The sequence below is a fragment of the Prunus mume genome, linkage group LG4, assembly GCF_029339155.1.
Source record: "Prunus mume cultivar Tortuosa linkage group LG4, ASM2933915v1, whole genome shotgun sequence".
Classification (NCBI taxonomy): Eukaryota; Viridiplantae; Streptophyta; class Magnoliopsida; order Rosales; family Rosaceae; genus Prunus; species Prunus mume.
The window spans coordinates 24,550,632-24,576,163 of NC_142701.1; the positions used below are offsets into that span (position 1 = coordinate 24,550,632).

The 25,532-nt window shown below is 36.9% G+C and overlaps 4 protein-coding genes across 5 annotated transcripts; 3 read left to right on the forward strand and 1 right to left on the reverse strand.

Annotated features, from left to right (window-relative positions):
* Nucleotides 1-485: 485 nt before the first annotated feature.
* On the reverse strand, nt 486-6,078 carry LOC148918256 (putative protein S-acyltransferase 19). The gene is made up of 9 exons (XM_089050083.1): nt 5,523-6,078; nt 4,871-4,984; nt 4,211-4,612; nt 3,793-3,861; nt 3,620-3,691; nt 3,407-3,535; nt 3,225-3,305; nt 2,891-3,100; nt 486-1,950 (listed from the first exon to the last, which is right to left on the reverse strand). The coding sequence occupies exons 1-9, from the start codon at nt 5,565-5,567 to the stop codon at nt 898-900; spliced, it is 2,175 nt and encodes a 724-aa protein (XP_088906209.1). The 5' UTR covers nt 5,568-6,078; the 3' UTR covers nt 486-897.
* Nucleotides 6,079-8,550: 2,472 nt separating this feature from the next.
* LOC103329002 (protein FAR-RED ELONGATED HYPOCOTYL 3) lies at nt 8,551-14,642 on the forward strand. Its single transcript, XM_008231434.2, has 10 exons — nt 8,551-8,748; nt 10,725-10,876; nt 11,014-13,230; nt 13,312-13,368; nt 13,577-13,645; nt 13,732-13,800; nt 13,893-13,961; nt 14,049-14,099; nt 14,189-14,286; nt 14,366-14,642. Exons 2-9 carry the CDS (start codon nt 10,778-10,780, stop codon nt 14,243-14,245), a joined length of 2,688 nt encoding a protein of 895 aa, XP_008229656.2. The 5' UTR covers nt 8,551-8,748; nt 10,725-10,777; the 3' UTR covers nt 14,246-14,286; nt 14,366-14,642.
* Nucleotides 14,643-15,344: 702 nt separating this feature from the next.
* LOC148918257 (protein FAR-RED IMPAIRED RESPONSE 1-like) lies at nt 15,345-20,271 on the forward strand. 2 transcript variants are annotated; one of them, XM_089050909.1, is made up of 8 exons: nt 15,345-15,538; nt 16,586-18,814; nt 18,896-18,952; nt 19,214-19,282; nt 19,377-19,445; nt 19,549-19,617; nt 19,720-19,767; nt 19,861-20,271. In XM_089050909.1, exons 2-8 carry the CDS (start codon nt 16,664-16,666, stop codon nt 19,915-19,917), a joined length of 2,520 nt encoding a protein of 839 aa, XP_088907035.1. In that variant the 5' UTR covers nt 15,345-15,538; nt 16,586-16,663; the 3' UTR covers nt 19,918-20,271. The 2 variants fall into 2 exon arrangements, with proteins under 2 accessions (XP_088907035.1, XP_088907036.1); XM_089050910.1 differs by having other exon boundaries at nt 15,347-15,538; nt 19,720-19,787; nt 19,861-20,027.
* A 925-nt stretch (nt 20,272-21,196) lies between these two features.
* On the forward strand, nt 21,197-25,288 carry LOC103329000 (protein FAR1-RELATED SEQUENCE 2). The gene is given in 10 exon segments (XM_008231429.3): nt 21,197-21,463; nt 21,764-22,680; nt 22,683-23,920; nt 24,010-24,066; nt 24,172-24,237; nt 24,365-24,430; nt 24,517-24,579; nt 24,665-24,730; nt 24,837-24,905; nt 24,994-25,288. Coding segments are annotated over 9 exon segments (2,568 nt in total). The 5' UTR covers nt 21,197-21,463; nt 21,764-21,812; the 3' UTR covers nt 25,069-25,288.
* Nucleotides 25,289-25,532: the final 244 nt, after the last annotated feature.

The window sequence follows — 25,532 nt, forward strand, 5'->3', positions numbered from 1 at the left end:
TGATTTAGGAGCTGGGTTACTCTAAGTCAGTGGTGATTCCTCCAAATTATTTATTATATATTTATTTCCTCACTCCTATTTTATCCACTTACACTCCTTTTTTAGTTATAAAAAAGGACAATGATTTCCCCACTTTTATTTTATCTACTTACACTCCTTTTTTAGTTATAAAAAAAGAGTGCAAGTGGATAAAATAGGAGAAAAATGAGTGGGGAAATCACCACTCATAAAAAAAGAGTGTAAGTGAATAAAATAGGAGAAATAGGAGTGGGAAAATCACCACTCTATATTTAATGTTGTGCTTTTATAATTCATTATGTTTGGTTAAGAAATCATGAAAGGACGCTTATGTAAACGTTGGTGAGCTGAGCTGAGACAGGCTTGGAAGTTTGACGACAATGCAATGAAAGACAACTAAAAGCAAAGCAACCAAAACAATGGGATTTGGAGACTTGATAACATCAACAAAGTTCGACAGCAAAAGAAGATGGGGAAGTAAAAATGGGATAAATCTAAAAAGATAGATTTTACATGTTCCAGCTCAATAGTGGGAAGATACCTTGCTAATAAAAAAAAATATTCAGAGTATAAATGGAGCTCTGTTAGACAAATCCTTTGGCTACAATGTCAAGAAAGCGCAAGAAACACTTCTTAAGATCGCCTCATTCACAAACCTCAGCTAATGCCGATACGTTAAATCGGAATTTCATCAAAGAAACTGCTCCAACCCTGTAAGAGAACTCTGTTTGTAACAATTTCAAGCAGTCAGGTCGAAGGGATCAAGCTTCGCTCCCATCATTGGTTTCAGACTTGCACATTCCTCCAATACACAATCCTGGCAAGAGGAGGAAGAAATTTACATGCATTTGTCAGAATTTTCAGCCCATAAATGTAACACTACTTCAAACCGGAACCAAAAGAAGGGTTGCTCTCAAAACCCCCTGGGACAAACACAGGAAGCTGGTTCGAGGCAGAATCTCGTCTGAATCTAGACTCCCTAGGCAAGTTCAGTCCCACCCTCTCTTGGCCCTCTCTTGAACCCAAATCCCTTTCATTTTTCAAATTTTCCCTAACTGGTGCACTCAAAAGCGGGCCGCCAAAGAATATAGAATCCCCTGTGTACATCAGTTTTTCTGTTTGTTGCACTGGAGTCTTCACTGCAGAAGATGAAGGTTCCTGTGGCGGAATAACTGGCCTTCTACTATAACTGCTTGTTTCTGCATTAGGATTTGAAAAACCTGTTTGTGTGGATAACCTGTTTCGAGCTTCAGAAGCTGATACAGGAACTGAGACATACCTCCCTGCTTCTTGGTCCCAAACAACGGATGTCCTTCTGACATCTCTGAAAAGAGAAGAAGCTGGAGCTGACAGCAGCAATGGATCAGTAGTACCTCCCCTCTGCATAATCTTTTCATCAAATCCCAAGCTGACATTAGGCAATGTTGCCTTGGAAGTTAATGGATGGTCAGGAACTAAGCTGGGGACTGAAGTGGCTGCACTAAAACGTCCCAGACCTCCCTGTGGTAGAGGGCTAAGTGTGACTGCTTCATGAACATGACTTGGACTACTGAAGCTACTTATGCTTTGAGTCCCAGTTTCATACTCATCTCGGCTACCTTGACTTGGAGCAAAGGAATTTCTTGACAACCTCAACTCGTTCTTAATCTCTTTATTTGCCCCTGTGTCAGTGCTTACACTACTTCTCACACTCATATTGCCACTTGAGCTAAGTTCAAGGTCAGGTTTATCAAGTGGTCGTAGAACAGAGGATGATGCCCTGGCTTTGGCTGCTGCTCTCATGGCCTCACTGGAATCCAACTTTGCAAGCTGCCAAGCACTAATGCGAACAGGCCTTTTAGGACCTTTCTGCTCTCTTTCTGTAATTCCAGTTGCATCCGGGTCAATAGTTGATGGGACCATTCCAGGCTCCAAATGTGGTACAACTTCTTCCTAATGAAGCAAAGCTCGTGTCAAGTGTAAAATATACAAAGTTTTCTTCTCCCAGAGGAAAAAAAAGATATATATGTCAAACAGAAGACAGGAAACTAGTTTTGGGTCCATGCTGGCAATTCCTGTACCCATTCTTAAAAGCCACTAATGGAGGAAAGAAAAATAATTGAGAAAGGAAGAAGATTTGAAGGGCAAGAAAATGGGAAGAAAATTTTGAAAATTGTATTTTATGCGAGATCAATAGAAAACATTAATTGTACTATTTAAGCCATCATTTGGATCAAGCAAAAAAACTCAAATATACAGCATCCAGATAATAACTCCTCATACTTGAGCAGATTGAAAAATGGACATGAAGAAAAGACGAAGGATTAAACAACAATGTAGTTCTTTTAACTACACTTGCATAAGTTCAAAAAAAGGCCATTATACCCAGAAATCCACCAATCCGCCTTGCGGACACAGCTCTGAAACTGGGCCCCCCAGCCGAAACCTACAATCTTTGGGAGGCAGGAAAGACTAGCAAATAGCTAGGTAGGTAACTTTGGGGTTTCGAACCTCAGACCACATGGGAGCATCATGGGCCTGACCATTAGAGAAACAGTGGGAAGAATTTGACCACCAAAAAAAAACAGTGGGAAGAAAAGAAAAGAAAAAGATACCAAGTTTCAGCCCCCACATAATTAGATATGGATTTGCTGATTACACCTTGTTAGTTTCATTTACTCTCTGTTCCGTAAGTTGTAAAATATTAACTGGGACCAAACTGCTCTCCACCCAAGAACAGTGCAATTAATCATCTTGTCAATATCTAGTTCTAAAAACATATTAAACCACAGGTTAAAGGTAGGTATTTGAAGCCTAAAGTTAGTTTGATTTGAACCACTGTCAATGCCTTTCACTAAGAGTAAATTAAGATACAAAGTGAATACTAAAGTACCTGATAATCCACAAATACTCTTGGAGGGGTACACCATGCACCCTTGTACTGCAGACCTAAAGAACTCCCACCACTCAAGCCAGTTGTAGCAGATCCTGTTGGGGAATTCCGAAAAGAGTTCGCGAAATTATTGAAAGCCTCATCTACATATTGTCCACGTTCCTCACTCATGACTCGCATTGCCACAACATATTCATAGGTTGTAATACCCTAATTCAAATTTAAAATTCAGAAAATAAGATTATATCACTTGAAATATAATAAAAGCTCTTCCTTAAGCTCCTTTACTACACTTAGCATCATGGAAATGAGTTCAATAACCAAAGGCACTGACCTTCCTAATTAGTATCATGTGGAAGAAGAATAGTTCACAAAGTGGAACACATGCCAGCACAGAAACTGCTGTACATACAGTCTACACAAAGACCCAAAGTTAGCACAGCAATTTTTCTATTGATACCAGCAAAAGATTAGGATGCTAACTTTAGTTTAGAGCATTTAAAGAATAAGATGTACCACAACTGTTGCAAACGGGGGACGAGTGAAACCATTTCCAAGTCTATCAATAATTTCTGCCTCCATGCTTCTCTTATTAACAAAGCAGCGCACAAGGACAGCAATACCAACTCCAGCTTCAATGACAAGCTGAACCAAAATGGGCAGAGAGCGAGCATCTTTAGTACCAAAGATTATTACTGCACATGATAATTATCAGACTGCAATACCTACCCAAACAAGACTGGTGGCCATCAAACAGATAAAAGTCACATAATTTTTGTGTCCCACGCAATTGTTCAGCCACTGCAGCCATGTAATATATTGAGGTTACTTTTGTAGAGAGAATATTAAGATAGGTCAACCCAAAACAAGTTGCACAATACATCAAACAACATGAAAAATACCCGACAGTGGTGATCAAAGCCATCCACACACTTATCACAACTTCTACAGTGCTTGCTGAACTTGCGGACCTGCAGCATGAAAAGTATTCATTGTAGTAAAAAACAAGATTTTATAAACCTTAATTGCTCAAGCTATTATCAGAGTATGGTCACTTCTATAGATCATATGGATTCATTTTGCACCAAATAATGTAACCAACTCAACTGCCAAGAATCTATTGATAGAGAGTATACTGAGATCATAACTTAAAGCATTTCTATAGCTTCTTCCTGGGAAATGAAGCAGCTTCACAGCTTACAATACAAAATACTAGGAGCATTTAGCTTGATAAAGAAGCACATGAGAAACTAAAATGACTAGAAGTGATGAATGTTTAAACTGATAAATTATGATACTATGCTTGTCATAATGCAATACCTCAGCATTGCACAATGTGCAGAACAAAGCATCCTCACCACCTTGACTCTCAGCTGCACCTTCCTGTTGTTTGCGGCAGTCTTCGTGTACAAACAATGCACAGAAGATTCCACCTATGCAACATTTCCTGGTTGTGGGTTCTGCTACAATATTTACACCCCCTAGTTCTCCTACTGAGCCTTTCCTACTAGAGTTAGCTCCTGCTAAAGAACTTCTGGAAACTGATGATGGAGAAGAATGCCCAGTGGTGGTTTCATCAAATTTTCTAGGCAAGTCTTTTGCCGATAACCTATGATTTGGATTGATACTATTTGTTGCTCCATTGTCAAACTTGGACATAATGCCAGGATCTGCAGGATTTATTGCAGTGCATCGAACGTAAAGAATGAAGACAAGCAGTGCCTGAAATGCCATGACAAGATTATGGGAATACCATCAGACATAAAAAGCTAAATCTATCTAGAAGAAATGAAATTAGTTATGATTCTGATGAATTGTGCTAAAGGCTAAAGCATTATAAGAAGTGACCGGCATAGAGACTCAATTTTGAACTCTAGAAAATCTAGTCTAGTTTGGCCCCATTAAATTTTTTATCTTTGAAAAATATATATATCAAATTTGGACCTATATGAAAACCTTAAATTAAATCATTTCACATACCACTGGAGAGTAACTTCCAATCAAAACATATTCCCAGATACGGCCTCCAAGGAAAGGCGCGAAGAAAGCATAGAACGCAACCACTAACAAGCAGAATACGGTAATAGCGACAACCTGCCAAGTGAAAAACATAGTTTAGGTGATAACTCGATTAACAAATAATTATTATAAATAATAATAATGATAAATTAACAAGAAAGAGATAACCCGGTGTCCAGAAAATGGGTAGATATATAGGCAAAAGGAAAATGAACAAATGCTAACTTGCTAGGTTCAAGTTTAAACAGCCCAAACAAGCATAAACTCAAGCATTCGAGCTTTTCCAACTTTTTTCTCTTAGTTGGGAACCTAATACTGCATAATCCCATCCCAAAACTCCTCCCAAAAAAAGGTAAAAGCACACCACAAGGACCTAACTAACAGTTGGAGAAAAAATGATGGCCATAAAGATTTGTCCTTTTACACGAATTCACTAATGAAACCCCACATTCAGAACAGGGATCAGACTATAATTAGCCCTTCTGAGAGAAACCCACATCAGCAACTAAGCGGTTTAAGCAGACCCTAATCAATATTCTAACACAAAAACATAAACTGACATTGATATGAAGAGATGAGATACAAGTCTGGACTAGAGAAGACATGTAAGTACCTGGAAGGTGTGAGCAGGTAGTTGCCATCCATGTTTTCTCACCATAACTTCCCAATTCAGACCAAACCCACCGCCCAAAGCAAACCAAAAACCCTAGCACTCCCAAACTAGAGAGTGGAAGAAGACTAGAAATACAAGAAAAGGGGAGAGCTTTTCAGAGAAGAGTGTTCCCTCTCTGTAACCCAAAAGCCAAAAATAAAAATGAATTTTGAGGAACCCCAAAAAGAAAGTAAGAATTTACTTTAACGGTACCTGTTGCTCTCAATTTGCCACCACTCACAGATAATACAAATATTAACAAAAAAACAAAAGAATAAAATGTTGAAACTGACAAACAGAAAAGGAAAAGGAAAAGGAAAAGGAAAACCCCGTTGTGAAATGGAATGGAGGAGTTGTGCAATGGGTCAAAGAGAAAGAAGTGAGAAAAAATAGTAGAATTTGCTGGCCTTCGGCTGAAGAAGCAAAGAAAAGCCAAAAACAAAAACAAAAGGCGTTAACTTTTGGGCCGTTGACAGACTCAAGACTCACCAGTATGGGAAGATATAATGACACAGTGGACGTGTAATGTATTAGGTTTGCTTTTGGTAGAAAAATATGGGTGTTGGTGCGTTATTAATGTTGGCGTTTTTGTATGGGTCCCACTAAAATGTTATTCTCTCTCATCTCGTCTCTCTCCTCAACTTTACTCTTATTTCATGTTTTTAAATAGTTCCTTTACATTTTTTTGGCTAATAATTTGATTTTTTTAATCATCTTTTGATCCCTTTAATAAAGCTTCAATAAAATATTTATTTGATTATAAGGAACTTCTTTGATTAGCCTTAGGTGATAATGGCACCTTCTATGTTTCTCCACCCTAACTCTGGTGACCAAAAATATTTAATACTCGTTTTTTTTTAGTATAAACGGTAGTCTGAAGAAAAGTTTTCATACACACACTATTATTGTATTATGAATGTTTAAACCTGATATTACTGATTTGTAAGTTAAAACTATTTTCCACTAGGCTAGACCGTGTTAACATGATACCTTTCATGTTAATAAATAAGTAACACGAATGTGAAATTGGAATGTATAGTTATGGAAAGAAACAAGTGTGAGACTATCAAAATCAAGAACATATTCTTGAATCTAAATCCTCCATGTCAGTTGATTATAAAAAACTAAATATAAAAGTGATATACAAATTGAGAGACTATGGTATAGATTACAGATTCAATAATATGCAAAGTAATTTTCCTATACAAATTAACCATGCATCAAGAAAGATCCTAAAATCATTGCTTCCCCTTAAAAATATTGAGTCGTTTGAGATACAGAGTGATTGCCTTGGATTACAACTCTACAGTTTCTCTTCTCTCTCTCTTTTTTTCCAATATCCATAAAGCAAAGACCCTAAACCCTATACATCCCAAACCCAAGAAAAAAAAAACCAACTTGTCTCCCTGTCTCTCCTCTCCCCTCCACTGAAGCTTACAAACTTCTACACAAGTTTCAAGGAAAATTCTATGATCGAAACATATCTTCTTCATCATCTTCCAGCTTTAGAATTCAAATGCAAATGCGCGGGCAACTGCTTTGGTGGAGAAGCTAGCAAATAAGATAGATGGTTATCAGAGCTGAGGGCCTTTTGTATAGGTAAGAAAATTATACGCGTATAGAAGTTATAGAAGTGTCTGCTCATGATTAAGTTTAAATACATATTTTGACAGTTTTTTTTATAGAAAAATGCGTGAATCAACATGTGATAAAGTTGTCATGTTTGTATGTGATTCGATTTGAAACTACTCTTCTTAATGAAGTTTCAGTGACTTTCTGTACGTTTGCATGTCACAATGGTCATAGAATTTTATAGGTGCGGTTATATATGGTATGGCAAGATGCTCCCTTTTCTGAACATATTTTGAAGAATTTGACGTCCTCTATTTGGAAAAACTGAAAGCTACATGCATGAGCTTTTCACGTCATTTTTGTGCCCTGTTAACAAAGGGAGTTTGATGAGTGCTTCCGGTTTAACTTGAGAGACTTGGGGATCCGAAAGAAGAAAGTGTTGGGTTTTCGCAATGTATTAAGTCAAAGAGAAGACTTGTCGTTAGGAAAGTTCGAAGGTATCAGTCACAACGGAATTTGAAAGAATAGGTCAAGAGAATGGGCTTTGCAGGCATTCATTGACTTCACCATATACACACATGAACCAAAAAAAGTTGTGGCTCAAAAAGAAAGAAATCCAACAATCATGGACATGGCAAGAAATATGCTCGGGTCCCATGCACTTGGTTCACAAGATGAAAAGGAGATAGGAATCTCTGTATTTCTGAGTGAAAATATAGCGTTAGGGATCGTTTCTTAATTTGAGGAAATTGGAAAACCGAAAGTAATGTGACTTAATGTAAGGTCTTAAGTAAAGGAAAACAATGTGACGTAATGTAAGGTGTTACAATTTGTACTTGTATGACGCATTTAATTTTTTTAAATGTGTGTAAAAAAGTACTTTCTTAAAATGTTTGTACACGAAATTATCAAGTATGCTAGTATGAGCACTGTTTGACTTCTTAAAATTGAGTTTACTTTAGTAGTGTGTGTATAAGAAACTTTTCTTTCTATTCCCATATCGCAAATTCGCAATCATAACGTGTGACAGTCATACCAATTTTTTTTTAAAAACCTTGAATTTGGACGACTCATTTATTTGATTTAGCAAATAAATCAACAGAACAAAAATAATTTTTTTTTTAGAGAAGCAAAACAAAAATAAATTTGATATATAGATATGTGAAGAGAGTGGGAGAGAGAGAAGGCAGCTAACGTGTGATTTGTTGAGCAGGCAGCCACGCGTGACACGCGCACTCAGCTAATAACGTTTGCAAAAGGCGGGACCCACATCTCTGTGGTTACAGCAACAGCGGGGCTGGCACGCACGACGCGTGCGGCAGCGAGGTTTGGGAAATAAATTAAAATAAAATAAATTAGGAAAAATTTACACCAAAAATAAAAGAAATAAATCAATAAAAGGGGAAAAAGAGGCAGCGAGTGAGGAAAGGTGAGAGTCAGATTGATCGAGCGTTTTTGAAACCCTAAACAGAAACAAATTGGGGGCAAAATTAAAGGACCTTCGTATTGGCCACTCGCTCAACCCCCTCGCGTGCGCGATCATCTTCCCCAGTCTCAGATCGAAGCTCTCTCCTTCTCCACCTCCTTCGTCCATATGTAATACACAGAGAGAGAGGTAGACCTCTCTTCTCTCTCTATATATCTCTCCCTCTTTCTCCCTCTTTCTCTCCATGAAAACCAATTCGTTGTTTTAAAATTTCTTTTTGGTTTTTCTGTTGTTGAATGTATTGCTGTGCTATTTGGGATTTGTATGGATTGTAAAGATTGTATTTTTATTTTAGTTTTGTGTAAAAAGTATGTCTTTTCATGTGGGTCATTTGATTTCTTGCATTTGACACAAAATAATGAAATGGATTTGAAAATGGGGAGTGACTATAAATCACTATAGAGTATGTGTTGAGCCTTGTTGTTATGTTTTACTACAAATTGTATGCAGAAGTTGGCTGTCTAATTTCATTTTTCAGAGTAATTTTCCAACATGGTAAATACAGCTGAGCTCGAATTTCATTACTTGGGAATACCTTATTTATTAAACAGGCTTAGTAGTCCAGTTAGTCTCCCAAGTGGACTTGCAGTTTTGCACATTTTGGAGCTTGTGGAGTGCTTATTAGCATATAAAGTATGATTGCCCAGTTCTTTCCGTATGCAGCATATGACATGGTAGTCTATACTTTAGGAATGTAATTGCAAGTTCCTTAGGATTAGAAATTGTATGATGAAACAGAATGTGGGACGTGTGAGTTGGATTGGGTTTTGATTTGTATTGTCTGGTTTGGCTTTGTACTTTCTCCCTCTCTAGGTGGTTCCATCTCTGTGTGTGTGTGGTGTTGCTCTTCAACGTAGACAAACCACCCTGATCCTGCTGCCAAATGTAGCTCAGTTTTTTTTTTTTGGTTCCTTTCCTAAACAAGACCTCATTTGTGGTAGAAATATGTACTCTTTTGCTGTTATTTGGACATTGTAGAGCGTTCTTTGACCTTTAGACTGGTTTTTCAATATATTGGTATTGGATTAAGATGCTTTCTGCAATGTCATGTTAGCCACTTTTTGATGTTGATATACATGTTTATGGTTTCCTAAATGATAATTTATGGATAGATAATTATCATATATTTTATTAGTTATGTATCTGATATGTTAAAATTTATTAATAGGTTCAAAAGGAAAAGTTGTACACCTTACTGCAATTTTTGACTGGCTTTTATTTTTTTCCTTTATTCTCCAATTTTAGTTTACTTTTGATGGAAAATTCAATAAAAGGAAAAACAAAAAAGGTAAAGAACTCAAGATGCATTTGTAGTCAAGATTTTGCATCTATGGCAATTCTTTAGTGCAGATGTTCAATAACAAAAAATGTTGAATGAATGAATGAACTCAGAGTGTCTCTTGTTCTCATTGTTTAATATCTTCAGGTTGTGTTAAATTGGCTATAGAATGGGAATGTGCTGTGCATAATTTTGCATTCTCCATATCATTTATAAGAAAAGGCCTGAGGGGCTTTTCAGAATTGAATGAAATGTGTTCTAGTACTAAAACATTCTCATATTTAGCTAAAACGGTGAAAGAGTACTCTGAAATTCTTTTAAGAATGTTAAAAGGGTTTTCAAGTTTTGTTCCCTGAAAGGTATTCAGGTGAGTTCAGGACAACACCCTATGCCTCCAAGAAAGTGCCTTACCACCCTGTTCTGGTATAGTAGTTATAAACACTTCACTTTGGTGGTCCTGCCTGAATACTTGTGGCAATGTGACATGATATTAACAAGGATATGGCTGCTGGACACTCCAAATATGTGGAATGCCTGTGTTGAACAGAAAATTCTCACACCCATAACTGACTACGTGAATACGTAGTTCTGAATATCAAGTGATAGTTCTTTTGGTGGTTGTGAAAAGCATCCCCCCAACACAATTTGTTCTATCTTTGATAATCACCTAAACCTCTTAAACTATCACAATTTCAACATGTGATAGTGGTTCACTTAGCTATTTCTATGGAAGTTTTCAGTCATGTAGGATTAATGTTTTTGCTCTCTATTTATTTATCTTTCTAATTAAGGAGGAACATTCTCCTTTCTTCTTTTATGTCTCCAGCCAAAGCTTTATATTATCATTTAAGATATGATGGGAGGTGATCCTGGTCCCTTATGTTGGAAGAAGAGGATGTCATCATCTTTTTGACATTGACAAGGCTAGACAATCTAGTTGGATCTGTTAGTTACATTGTACTTCGAATGTCCAAAATGGTTTGTAACTCTTTTTCTTGCTTTAGTTAGGAATCTTGATGTTTTATTGTTATTGGCATTATCATCCTCGGAGTTCGTAGTTTTTTTTCTTTTCATTTTCTGATTTACTGGCAACTGTTGTCCTTTCTTTCTTTCAGATATTCTCCGATAATAATCAGTTGAAATTAAATAATCTCACTATGGATATAGATCTACGGCTACCTTCTGGTGAACCTGACAAAGAAGATGAAGAACCACATGGAATTGATAACATGTTAGAACATGAAGAAAAATTGCAGAATGGAGATATTGAGAATGGAAACATTGTGGATGTTAGAGATGAGGTACATGCTGAAGATGGCGGGGATTTGAATTCTCCAACAGCAGATATGGTAGTCTTTAAAGAGGATACAAATCTTGAGCCGCTTTTTGGTATGGAATTTGCATCACATGGGGAAGCATACTCTTTCTATCAGGAGTATGCTCGGTCTATGGGGTTCAACACTGCAATCCAAAATAGCCGCCGGTCAAAGACATCAAGAGAATTTATTGATGCAAAATTTGCTTGTTCCAGATATGGGACCAAGCGTGAGTATGACAAGTCGTATAATAGACCACGTGCCAGACAGAACAAGCAAGACCCGGAAAATGCGACTGGTCGGCGATCATGCTCAAAGACAGATTGCAAAGCTTCGATGCATGTGAAGAGAAGACCAGATGGTAAATGGGTTATACATAATTTTGTGAAGGAGCATAACCACGAGCTTTTACCAGCCCAAGCAGTTAGTGAACAAACAAGAAAGATGTATGCTGCAATGGCTAGACAATTTGCTGAATACAAAAATGTGGTTGGCCTAAAAAATGATCCCAAAAATCCATTTGATAAAGGTCGGAATTTGGCATTAGAGGCAGGAGATTTGAAGATTTTGCTTGATTTTTTCACACAGATGCAGAATATGAATTCCAACTTTTTCTATGCAATAGATCTGGGAGAAGATCAACGTCTGAAAAGTTTGTTTTGGGTTGATGCAAAAAGTAGGCATGACTACATCAATTTCAGTGATGTGGTGTCTTTTGATACCACCTACATTAGGAACAAATATAAAATGCCTCTTGTTTTATTTGTTGGAGTGAATCAGCACTATCAGTTCGTGCTGCTTGGATGTGCTTTGGTATCAGATGAAAGTACAACAACATTTTCTTGGCTAATGCAGACGTGGCTGAAAGCTATGGGTGGGCAAGCTCCAAAAGTAATAATCACTGACCATGACAAATCGATAAAATCAGTTATCTCAGAGGTGTTTACAAATGCTTATCATTGTTTTTGTTTGTGGCATATTTTGGGGAAGGTTTCTGAAAATCTTGGCCATGTAATTAAACGGCATGAAAATTTTATGGCGAAATTTGAAAAGTGCATCCACAGGTCATCAACAAATGAAGAGTTTGAAAAAAGATGGTGGAAAATTCTTGAAAAATTTGAACTCAAAGATGATGAATGGACTCAGTCATTGTATGAAGACCGAAAACAGTGGGTGCCAACATACATGAGGGATGTTTGTTTGGCTGGGATGTCTGCGGTTCAGCGATCCGAGAGTGTTAACTCCTTTTTCGATAAGTATGTGCATAAGAAGACCACTGTACAAGAGTTCCTGAAACAGTATGAAGCAATTCTACAAGATAGGTATGAAGAAGAAGCCAAAGCAGATTCTGATACATGGAACAAACAGCCAACATTGAGATCTCCTTCACCTTTGGAGAAGAGTGTCTCAGGGGTGTACACACATGCAGTATTCAAGAAATTTCAAGTTGAGGTTTTAGGTGCAGTTGCCTGCCACCCAAAAAGGGAAGGGCAAGATGAGACGACCATTACTTTCAGAGTGCAAGATTTTGAAAAGAATCAAGATTTCATTGTAACATGGAATGAAATGAAGACAGAAGTTTCTTGTTTATGCTGCTTATTTGAATACAAAGGTTATCTTTGTAGACATGCACTGATTGTTCTCCAAATTTGTGGCCTTTCCGCAATCCCAGTTCAATATATATTAAAACGTTGGACAAAAGATGTAAAGAACAGGCATTTGGTGGGAGAAGAATCTGACCATGGACTATCCAGGGTGCAAAAATTTAATGATTTATGTCAACGGGCTATGAAAGTGATTGAGGAAGGATCTCTATCTCAGGAGAGTTACAGTGTTGCATGCCGTGCACTAGAAGAAGCTTTTGGAAATTGTGTGAGTGTAAATAATTCTAGTAAGAGTCTGATAGAAGCTGGCACATCATCAGTCACTCATGGTCTGCTTTGTATTGAAGACGATAGTCAAAATAGAAGTATGGGCAAGACAAATAAAAAAAAGAATCCAACCAAGAAAAGGAAGGTTTGTTGTTGGTAGTGACTTAATTATGATATTCTTGTTATAATTATATTTGTTAAAGTTGACCTTCTAATCAAATTGCAGGTGAACTCTGAGCCGGATGTTATGACTGTTGGGGCACAAGATAGCTTGCAACAAATGGTGTGTCTTGTTCTATGAGTTTTAAGCTTTTATTAAAACAAATATTTGTTTTAGATTATATGCGTCAAATTGGTATCATGATCTGTACGCGTATTGTGTTTTGAAACAATGTTATGATGGCTACACAATATTATGAAACGATATTGTGTTCTATGATTTGAAAATACAAATTTTTTACAATTGAGTTGACTATGGTAATATTTTGTAGGACAAATTGAACCCAAGAGCAGTAACTCTTGATGGCTATTACGGTGCACAACAGAGTGTGCAAGGAATGGTATGACCATGTCTTTATGTATTAATGCAATAAGCAGTTTTTGATTTTTTTCTTCTTATTTTCAATCTGTTCCTCCTTTTTGTCAGGTTCAATTGAACTTAATGGCACCTACACGGGATAATTACTATGGGAATCAACAGACCATTCAGGGGCTTGTAAGTCTTAATTTTTTAAATGAGTATAAAAAGACTAGTGATACTGCAATGTAAATGAATATAACTTTGAGACGTGGGTTTCATACATGTAGGGACAACTGAACTCTATAGCCCCAAGCCATGATGGTTATTACAGTGCTCAGCAAAGCATGCATGGGCTGGTACAGCAAACTTATGATAACGAATACATTTGCCTATGACGATGTTCAAATGGTTTTATTTTATAATTTGTGGCGTTGTGCTTGCAGGGACAGATGGATTTTTTCCGAACACCAGGTGGTTTCACTTATGGCATGCGGGTTAGTTTGCTAGACCTGGGCCCTAATGGCTTTCCTAAATCATGTATTTGACTTTAATTTATCTTACAATAGTTTTCTCCTCATGCCAGGATGACCCGAATGTAAGAACTGCTCCATTGCATGATGATGCATCAAGACATGCTTAAGGAACACGTTTCTCAGTGTTGGCAGCTTGCATTTGAAATGGGTATTTATTGAACTTTTTTGCTGTTTGCTAAAGTTTTACTTGAAACACGGTAAAAACTGATTCGAATTTTATTCTGTAGGTGAAGGAGATGTTTTGAAGATAATCTCTCATGTAAAAAGAAAAAGGAAGAAATGTATCATGCCTTGTGGGCAACCTCCTCTTTTGGTACCTGTACAATAAGACATGATAGAGTAGGCTGTTGTTAATTATTTCCTATGCGATCTTATTGGAAGTAGGAAGAAAATTTGATCAGGGTTCATATGTTTTGTAAAGGATGTTGTATTATTGTACCCTCTGATTGCTTAGCCTCAGTCAATAGGGTCAGTTGAAATCAGAATAACTTATTACTAGTCAAATTCCATTGACTGATTGCCAAATTGCCAAATGCAATTTTCTTTTCTTTTTAATGTTTAATTTTTGTTTTGAAAGAATTGTAGTGCGTGGGTGTCAATTTAATTTAATTTCACCCAATAATTTAACTATATCTTGTTCATTCAAAATTTTGTGATCTAACACTTCATACAAGTAATGCTAGTTTTAATCATGTAAGTCTCACAGTGTAATATAATATAATATCTTAAGAGTCTCATGTTGGAGAGACTTTTTCTATTGAGAGGGGCGATAGCATACTAAACTTACAAACACTACATGAATGCTAGTGACTCGAACTCAAGACCTTGTTTGAGGGAGTAAATACTCCAAACCACTACACTAGTAGATCCTTTGCAAAGTTTGATGGTTAAAAAAAGCAATTAGTTACAACTAACAAGTCACACATGTAAAGTTATCATATGAACAATGCTAGGCTCATATGTGACCTGTTGATGCATGTGATGTATCAACAACTGATAATCGTCTACTCTCACAATTGGGAGTCTAACGCATAGACAGAAGGTTAATTATAGAAATGGTCTCTCAAAAACACCATACAGAATTCACTATAAAAATTCAAGGACCAAAATGTAAAGTGGTATAATTTAGTCACCATTTCTATAATTAACCCTGTAAAAACACTAACACATTTGTGTTGAATTAGGAGGGGTTGTTCATAAATTCATATTCATTCAGGCCGATAATTCAAGTAACTACGCGCCACGCCTGTGGCTCTGAAGCAGATATTAACCCAAAATGATAAACCAAAATTACCCAAAAATAGAAGATCAAAGCCCTAAGCTTTCCCAAATTCGAAAGCTTTCGCCCACTCGCGGAAATCAGCCAACCTTCTTCTCTGATTCTGCTGCCTTCACTTGAGGTTTCTCTCTCTCTCTCTCTCTCTCTCTCTCTCTCAATTCATATTTTACTTATTTCTTGTGTTTTTCTAAACTTATTCAAACTTGTTGGTTTGGTTGGGAAAATTTGTTTTGTTTTCTGTTTGGTTGCTCAGAAATCGCCGCAAAATGGGAAAATTGAGTTAATAATTGTGATCATATGCTGTTTTGTTGGACCCAAATATGTGTTAAAGCATAAACGTGTCTAGATTTTAGTCTTTTCTGTTCATTTCATCAGCTTTCTCAGCTGCCAAGCAGAGGGTGAAAATGGCCATAACTTTTTTTTTATCGGGCATTGATTAATCACAATTTGACGGAACAGTCATTACTGTTAATAGATAAAATGGACCTGAAATAGTCAAGCATAGTAAAATCAAACTCCTGGGGAATTGTCATTACTGTTACTCTAGCCGCACGTTTGTTCATTCTTGATATTTGATAAGAAGCTCCAGTGAATAAACTTGAGTGAAGCAATGAAACTTTTTCTCTAATCATCACGTGGTTTCCGAAGATTCACAACTATTGCATTAATGCTTTACTTACGGGCTCAGTGTGCTAGATTATGTGAGGTTAGCTGTTTATAATTTGGCACTATTTTATTTGCTTGCTAAGTTCCTATTTGATTTATAAATACTAGTTTTAGATTATATCTTAATTTCGTATGAAATATGTTGGCAATTGTTGCTTGAAGTTTGAACCGGGCAAACTATGTTTGTGTGTATGTGTACTTGGTAAGAGAGGTGCACTTTGGGTACCAACAGTGATAGAGTTGTGTCTTTTGCACTCGGTACGGTTTGCTTGATGCAATCGTGCGTGTTCTACATCACCATAAAAGAGTGCCAAGTAGAATGACAGAGACTTCTTGAGTGTCCACGTGGTCCAATAACTTGTTTTTATTAGGTTTGCTGGCCAAGTTGGTTAGTATATTGCTAATAACAGAGATGATCGCTGAGTATTTTTGAACACCCTGAAAAGCACTTGTTTTTCTGATGACCGTATCATTGTTTCTTATTATACCTTTTATCTTTTAGGTATTACTATGAAGGTCTGTTTAGAAGATCAGAGTCTCTTCTCAGAAACAGATAACAAACTACTTTTAACTAAACATCATGGATAGAAATCAAAATTTGGGTGAAACAGTGGTGGATGGTCCAGAAAATATGAATGGTGGTAGAGTAAGTGAAAATATGAATATGGTTGCTGTTGTGGAAGAAGTGCAGAATAGAGGTGGCGTAGTCATTAGCTCTCCTAAAAGGGACATTCAAGTGTTTGAGGGAGACACAGATTTTGAACCTTGTAATGGCATTGAATTTGAATCACATGAGGCAGCATACTCATTTTATCAAGAATATGCCAAGTCTATGGGATTCACCACTTCAATAAAAAACAGTCGGCGTTCAAAGAAATCGAAAGAGTTTATTGATGCCAAGTTTGCATGTTCCAGATATGGAGTCACACCGGAGTCGGATAGTGGGACTAGTCGTCGACCAACTGTGAAAAAGACGGACTGCAAAGCCAGCATGCATGTGAAGAGGAGGGCAGATGGAAAGTGGATTATTCATGAATTCATAAAGGAGCATAATCATGAGCTTTTACCTGCTCTAGCATATCATTTTCGGATTCATAGAAATGTGAAGTTAGCTGAAAAGAATAATATTGACATTTTGCATGCAGTTAGTGAACGAACTAGAAAGATGTACGTTGAAATGTCTAGACAATCTGGTGGGTATCAAAATACTGGGTTTGCTACGACTGATTCAAACTATCAGTTTGATAAATGCCGGGACTTGGGTCTAGATGAGGGAGATGCTCAAGTAATGCTTGAATACTTTAAGCGAATCCGGAAGGAGAATCCCAATTTCTTCTATGCAATAGATTTGAATGAAGAGCAGCGTGTGAGAAATTTGTTTTGGGTTGATGCAAAAAGTCGGAGTGATTATAGGAGTTTTAATGATGTTGTCTCTTTTGATACTTCTTATATCAAAATAAATGATAAGTTGCCATTTGCTCCTTTTGTTGGGGTGAACCACCACTTTCAGTCAATGTTGCTTGGTTGTGCGTTGGTTGCTGATGATACTAAATCAACATTTGTATGGTTGTTGAAGACGTGGCTTAGAGCAATGGGTGGGCAATGTCCTAAATTGATTATCACTGATCAAGACCAAACCTTGAAGGCAGCGATCGATGAAGTCTTTCCACATGCACGCCACTGCTTTACACTTTGGAATATATTGGAAAAGATCCCTGAAACTCTTGCTCATGTAATCAAACGGCACGAAAATTTCTTGCCAAAGTTTAACAAGTGCATCTTTAATTCCTGGACAGACGAACAGTTTGACTTGAGATGGTGGAAGATGGTTACCAGATTTGAACTTCAAGATGACGAATGGATCCGGTTGCTGTATGAAGATCGTAAAAGATGGGTGCCTACTTATATGGGAGATACTTTTTTCGCTGGAATGTGTACAACTCAGCGTTCTGAAAGTATGAACTCTTTCTTCGATAAATACATACACAAGAAAATTACTCTGAGAGAGTTTGTGAAACAATATGGGACAATTCTACAAAACAGGTATGAAGAGGAAGCAATTGCAGATTTTGATACATGGCACAAACAGCCTGCATTAAAATCTCCTTCTCCTTGGGAAAAACAAATGTCAACAGTTTACACTCATGCAGTATTCAAAAAGTTCCAAGTTGAGGTTTTGGGAGTAGTTGGCTGCCAGCCAAAGAAAGAACATGAAGACGGACCAACTACTACATTCAGAGTTCAAGACTGTGAAAAGGATGAATATTTCATGGTGACCTGGAATGAAACAAAGTCAGAGGTTTCTTGCTCCTGTCGTTTGTTCGAGTACAAAGGTTTTCTTTGTAGACATTCACTGATTGTTCTCCAAATTTGTGGCCTCTCAAGCATCCCATTTCATTATATTTTGAAGAGATGGACAAAAGATGCAAAAAGCAGGCAATCAATGGTTGAAGAAACAGAGCGAGTACAGACTAGGGTGCAACGCTACAATGATTTATGCAAACGAGCCATTGAATTGAGTGAAGAAGGATCAATATCTGAGGAAACTTATAATATTGCTTTCCGCACACTTGTTGAAGCTTTAAAGAATTGTGTGAACGTGAATAACTCTAATAATACTGTCGTAGACTTTAGTGGCACTGTTCATAGTATTCGTGAAGCAGAAGAAGAGAATCAAGGAAGCCTTGCATCAAAAACAAGTAGGAAGAAAATTACAAATAGAAAAAGAAAGGTATGTTCTGAACTTGATGGTTGACTTCGCTTGAGTCAAACTTAATAAGGAAGTTCATGGAAGTATGTTTCTATTTTGCAGGTGCAAGCAGAGCAAGATGTTATACTTGTGGAAGCACAAGACAGCTTGCAGCAAATGGTTTGTCCTTTATTCATTTTATTTAAGATCTAATTTCGGTGTTCTGTGTTAAAGTCCACTGGATCAGGAAATTATTGATTTTGCAGATATTCCGTGAATGCAATCCACCATTTACTAACAACATCCCTACTTTTGTCTCTTTAACTACTGAATATCATGGGCATTCGAGTACTTTACATAGTTCAGACTAAGTTTGTGAATTTTTTTTTTCCTACAGTGATCTTAATGATATATCTTTAATTTGGGCATTTATGCTTGTAGGATAACTTAAGCTCAGATGGTATACCCCTTACTGGATATTATGGTGCCCAACAGAATGTGCATGGACTGGTATTGCATATTATTTTCTTGTATAATTTATTTTCAATTTTTACATGGCGTTTTTCTTGTACCATTTATGACGTTTTGTAACTGGTCTTTGCAGGTACAGTTGAACTTAATGGAGCCACCCCATGACAGTTACTATGTTAACCAGCAGAGTATGCAAGGGCTGGTAAGTCAAAATAATGTTGTGACCATTATATCTAAGGATTCCCTTTAGAACCATACAGACACGATATTATATTTCAATTTAATTGGTTTTATCTTGCTTATAGGGACAACTGAATTCAATAGCACCCAATCATGATGGTTTTTTTGGGACTCAACAAAGCATTCATGGGCTGGTATAGTATTTTCATACTAATGCGATTCACTTTTTTGAGAAAATTTTCCAGGTATTGTATATTCAGAGGATAAATTTCTCAAATTTTGCCCTAATCATGTAGGGACAATTGGACTTTAGACCATCAACTAGTTTCAGTTACAGCTTGCAGGTTTGTTTGCAATATAGCATGTATGCGCGTATCTTGAAGAAACTCCAATGATTTTATCTGTGGTTTTTTACTAACTATATTGGGCAATTGCAGGATGACCCTCATTTGAGATCTTCACAGTTGCATGGCGACGCTTCAAGACATTCATGAGGAAGAAACGCTTGCCATCTTGGAGTTGGTTGACGTTGTACTTAGAACTTGTTTGTAATCATAAACTAAACCAGGTAGTGGCTCGAGATCTCTCTTTTGACTTCTCCTCTCTTTCCAGTTCTGAGGTGCGCTGTTTAAGCCAACGTTAACTTCCATAGAGAAGGTAAATCCTCCATGTGTATTCGTATATGAAGGGGATGACCTTGCCAATTCGTTAACCTTAGTGTAACACTGTATCACAATGGGCAAGCAGTGCAATCTCATGTCAAGTGTATTTTAGATTCATTTAGTGGACTCGAATGTACCAACCAATCAATGCCTAGTTAGTGCAAATATTGTGATTAATGCGCCGAAGATGAGAATTTCATACTGTTTGCTGAGACATGCACATTTTCTAGCCTTCTGTAGTTACTTCTTCGTAAAAAAGCTCCGTGGCCTTGTTGTTATGGTTGAAGTTGGGATGCTAACTTCATTTATCTGAGTTAATTTTCATGTAAAGGTGGACAGCTTATTGCAATTTTCCTTTTAAGGCAAATGGATTATGGATGCCTGGAGAGTTTAAAATTATCAAGGTGTCACCGTGTCATGGAAGGTCAAATTTGAGACCACTGATATGCAAGTTAAGGTCTTTTTTCATTGAACTAGACCCGATTGATAGTTCAACAAATCAGTTATGGCTTGTAAAACCGTGGCGTGGCATTGAACATTATCATATCATACTATGAGTTAGGGATTAATGGGCCTCCCTCGAGTGGGATCATGGTTGGATTATGAGTTTTTTAATAAGAAAGAAGACAAAAATGAATATAGGGAATGCTAGTAACATTTTTTCTAACCTTTTCTTTTAAACCTTCTCCTTTCTCTTCATGACATGTGTCATTTCTCTCTCACTGAAAAATTAAAACAATGTTTTTAATAACTAAAAAAATATTAAGTGTATTTCCATATTTGCATTATTTTTATTGTTCGTTTAAAATATAAAATAAACAAATTCTTCAATTCTTCAATTATTTTTATTTTTATCTATTGTTTGTTTTGGTAATTAAAAATATTGTTTTAAGTGAGAGAGAAGTGACACATGTTATAAGAAAAATGGAGAAGATTTAAAAGAGAATGTTAGAAAGAAGATTATTAGCATTTCCTGATGAATATTGTGATGTGCATTGTTAAATAATTACATTATCACGGGTAATAGGAATTGAGAAGTTTTCTTCTTCTCTTTTTTTTGTGAAATATAAAACCGACCCAAAACAAATACCCGCGAACTTGAACCCGACCAATTATGATTCGGTCTCGGACTTGAATCTCTCTCTCTCTCTCTCTCTCTCTCTCTCTCTCTCAGTCTGTCCGTGGTGTGTGACTTGCGCAGGTGCAACCACTGCACTCTGATGATTCCCTCTTTGCTTCATTGACCTTGATTTCTCGCCATTGTATTTGGACTCACTATCTGTTTGGTTTCTGGAAAGTTGAAGAAAAACTGAAGGAAAACTCAAAGTCTTATAATTTCTCATAACTGAGTGGAGATGCTCAGCTCCCTAAGAAAGGGGTAATTACCAATTTCCTTTCTTTTTTTATTCTTCTGTTTTCAGTCTATTTATTTTAAGATTTTGAATCCCGAGTACAAAATAGGTAGCAAAGAAGATTTACTTTGAATTTTATTGTTTTTTATAATTGTCATAATTATTTATTCATTTTAAGCTTTTAGAGTGTTAATAAGCTTAAAATTTCTTATCTTTTCAGTTTTAATATTCTGGAGGGTATAATATGTGAGAAATATGATACTTGCACAGTGTTTGGTATAGCAATAATTAATGCCTGGCTTTTGTAATTCGTTTTTGTGTTTCAGGTAATTAAATTAAATGAGCTTTTGTATTGCATAAGCTTTGTTTTCTTCTATGGAGATAGATCTTGAACTGCCTTCATGTGAGCAGGACAAGTTAGAAACTGGTTCAGATAAGGATGTTAATGTTGTAGATGTCACAGATGAGAAAAATGTTGAGGAGCATGTTAATTCACCAACAACGAGTGAACATGTTAAAGAAGCGGATGGATTGGATGCAAACCAAAGTGCTTGTAGTTTGCAGGCCCAAGATGATGCGAAAAATATGGGGTTGAATGCTGTTGATGAGGGGAAGAGAGTAATTCAGGAACCCCAAAATGGTTTGGAATTTGAGTCTAAGGAAGAAGCTTATTCTTACTACAGAGAATATGCTCGGTCTGTGGGATTTGGCATCACAATTAAAGCCAGTCGGCGCTCCAAAAAATCTGGAAAGTTCATTGATATAAAAATAGCATGTTCTAGATTCGGAAGCAAGCGCGAGTCTGGAACAACTGTCAATCCAAGATTATGTATAACAAAGACAGACTGCAAAGCTAGCTTGCATATAAAGAGGAAAGATGATGGGAAATGGGTTGTACATAGTTTCATAAAGGAGCACAACCATGAAATGTGCCCAGATGATTTTATTTATGCTATCAGTGGAAGAAACAAGAAACCTGCTACTGTTGCCTGCCAAAAGAAAGGTCTACAGTCAGCTTTAGGTGAGGAAGATGTGAGAGTAATGTTCGAACATTTTATGTGTATGCAGGACGAGGATCCCAACTTCTTCTATGCAATAGATTTTGACCATGAAAAACGACTGAGAAGTGTATTTTGGATTGATGCAAAATGCAGGCATGATTATAGTAGTTTTTGTGATGCAGTCTTCTTTGACACTTACTATGTTAGAAACAATTATAGAATTCCTTTTGTTCCTATTGTTGGAGTCACCACTTCCAGTACATTTTGCTTGGATGTGCATTGATGGGAGAAGAGACCATCCCAGCTTTTGTTTGGTTAATGCGGACATGGCTTAAAGTAGTGGGTGGCCAAGCTCCAAGACTGATTATCACTGATCAAGACAAATACTTGAAAGAAGCTGTAGCAGATGTATTTACTGATGCATACCATTGTTTTTGTTTATGGCATGTATTGAGCAGGATTCCTGAAAATGTGGGTTTTTTCATAAAGGAGAATGAAATATTCATGGAAAAATTCAACAAATGCATTTACCGGTCCTGGACAGTTGAACAATTTGAAAAGAAATGGTGGAAATTGGTTGATAGATTTGAACTAAGAGAAAATGAGTGGGTTCACTCATTGTTTGAAGATCGTAAAAAGTGGGTTCCAACTTATATGCAGGATTCATTTATGGCTGGAATGTCTACAAGGGAGCGATCTGGAAGTATAACTTCATTCTTTGATAGGTACATATCTCAAGAAGCTACAGTTAACGATTTTATTGAGCAGTACAAAGGATTTCAGAAAGATATGTATGACATGGAAGTTAATGCTGCTCTTGAAACACAGGATAAACAACCTGGATTAAGATCTCTCTCAACTTTTGAAAAACAAATGGCAACTATCTATACAGGTTCTGTATTTAAAAAATTTAAGGTCGAGGTTTTGGGACTAGCTTCTTGTCAATTGCAGAAAGACAGTGAAAATGAAGCAACTGCAATTTTCCGGGTTGATGATTTGGAAGAACGCCAAAATTTTACTGTTTCTTGGAATGATGCAGAATTAAAAGTATGTTGTTCATGTCATTCATTTGAATACAAAGGTTTTCTCTGCAGACATGCAATTCTGGTCCTCCAAGTGTCTGGTGTTTCCAGTATCCCATCCCATTATATTTTGAAGCGTTGGACGAAGGATGCAAAAGTTAGGTGTACTGTTAGTGATGGACCGAAGAGGCTTAACTACAGAGTGCAACGTTTCAACGATCTGTGTAAATTAGCTGTTAAATTGGGTGAAGAGGGGTCTTTATCTCCAGAAACTTACCACATTGCATTTCAGGCATTAGAGGCAGCATTGAAACATTGTGTGGATGCCAATAATTCTGTAAGAACTGTTTCCGAAGCCAACATGTCAGCTAATCATGGTTTTAATGATGTGGAAGAAGTCAATCCCAGCAGCAATATGGCAAAGTCTTCTAAGAAAAAGAAAACATACAAAAAAAGAAAGGTTGGTTAAGGCTTGATCTTTGGCTTGTATAATTTTCTAGGTCATCCTAATTGATATGTGCCCTGAGGTATATTTTATGTATACTGTAGGCGCAGACTGAACAAGATAGCCTAACTATCAGGTTGCAAGACAGCTGCCAGCAGATGGTTTGTCTCATGATCACTTTTGTTCTGAATTTCTCACTCACAGAGAATTTGTTTGTTTTGGACTGTAATATATTATAGTACACTTCATTATGGATTTAAATGTAGGAACAGATGAAATCCAGAGCACATAACCGTGATAATTGTTACGTTCCTCAGCAAGAATTGGAAGGGGTAATATGAAACACCTAAGTTATTCCGAGATATTGCAATAAGAGCTTGTCGATATGCATACACCCTGCAGTATTACAATTTGTTATTATGAATTTTTTTTTAAATGGGATGTTATATGTTTTTGCAGGAACATGGTTCAAGATCTCGTGGTCTTGATAGCTATTACGGTGCTCAACAGAGTATGCCAGGAATGGTATGACATATTTTCTTCCTGACTACAGCTCTTAAAGTTCTAATTGAGAAATTTATGTCAAGGATTGTTTATTACTTGTATATCAGGGACAGATGAACTCAATTGCTCCCATCAGTGATGGTTATTATGGAAATCAGCAGGCCACACAGGTACAATCCATGCCTTTGTTCTGACCCTGATGATTTTTCATTAAAAAAAAACAGAAGGCAAACATTTTCTTATGATTTTCTACAGGGACAGCTGCATTCATTACCAACACGTGTTGGTCACTATGGGACCCAACAGAGTATGCGAGGAATGGTACGGGTTGTTTGGTTCTTGGCATTCTATGAAGCAGTATGGTTCATCACATAGAATTACTAAATAAGCAGTATTTTTCTTTTGGGGCCTCTTTCTTTAATTGCAGGGTCAACTTAGTTTCAGATCACCAACTGTACAGAGCTGTTTTGACATTCAGGGCAATCTGCAAGATATGGTGGGCATTTAAGTAGTCCCATTGGACCCTGGTTTTCTATTTGGCATTGGATTTTCATCTCATGAGCTTTATGGCTCTTTGGCTGCAGGAACATTCTGCAGGCTCCTCACACTTTCACGGCAATGCATCAAAGCGCCCGCATGGTAAGCACCAAACGCAATAGCCGATAGACCATGGCCATCCATTGAGATGAAGACTAGTGCCCAGTTGTAAATTAAGCCTCACGTTTGTAAACGGAGATTAAAAAAGATTGAACTCTTATAAGCAAGTTTTTTTTTTTTTGGGCTGATATAGACGTTTCTTTGTATTTTTAATTTTTATAATTGAACAATTGTACATAAAGATGTTCGATAGATATAAATAGAATTTATGTCGCACCGTAATCCACTACGTTTATCTTTTCTTTTGAACTGCATGCCAACTTTTAGACTCGTATATATATTAGGGTTAGAATATAATAAATCTATGCCTACTTAATATCTGTAAACTATTGTATGGATAACTCTGATATACGTTGGTTCAACAGCTCTTCGTATACAAAGACATCAGAAATGTGATATCATTGACCAGACCGACTTCTGGATTTTGCACGAGAAGGAAGTCAATGCTTGCCTCGTGCAAAGTTTG

What these genes read in the sequence shown, in the direction of transcription:
- LOC148918256 (XM_089050083.1), bottom strand. Translation starts at nt 5,567, where the DNA reads ATGGTGAGAAAACATGGATGGCAACTACCTGCTCACACCTTCCAG. An exon ending in GCACATTGTGCAATGCTGAG is followed by an intron (nt 3,862 to 4,210) that starts GTATTGCATTAT and finishes TTCATGCTGCAG; the next exon opens with GTCCGCAAGTTCAGCAAGCA. An exon ending in GCTTTGATCACCACTGTCGG is followed by an intron (nt 3,692 to 3,792) that starts GTATTTTTCATG and finishes ACATGGCTGCAG; the next exon opens with TGGCTGAACAATTGCGTGGG.
- LOC103329002 (XM_008231434.2), top strand. Translation starts at nt 10,778, where the DNA reads ATGTTGGAAGAAGAGGATGTCATCATCTTTTTGACATTGACAAGGCTA. An exon ending in AACAGAGTGTGCAAGGAATG is followed by an intron (nt 13,646 to 13,731) that starts GTATGACCATGT and finishes CCTTTTTGTCAG; the next exon opens with GTTCAATTGAACTTAATGGC. An exon ending in AGCAAAGCATGCATGGGCTG is followed by an intron (nt 13,962 to 14,048) that starts GTACAGCAAACT and finishes TTGTGCTTGCAG; the next exon opens with GGACAGATGGATTTTTTCCG.
- LOC148918257 (XM_089050909.1), top strand. Translation starts at nt 16,664, where the DNA reads ATGGATAGAAATCAAAATTTGGGTGAAACAGTGGTGGATGGTCCAGAA. An exon ending in AACAGAATGTGCATGGACTG is followed by an intron (nt 19,283 to 19,376) that starts GTATTGCATATT and finishes TGGTCTTTGCAG; the next exon opens with GTACAGTTGAACTTAATGGA. An exon ending in AACAAAGCATTCATGGGCTG is followed by an intron (nt 19,618 to 19,719) that starts GTATAGTATTTT and finishes CTAATCATGTAG; the next exon opens with GGACAATTGGACTTTAGACC.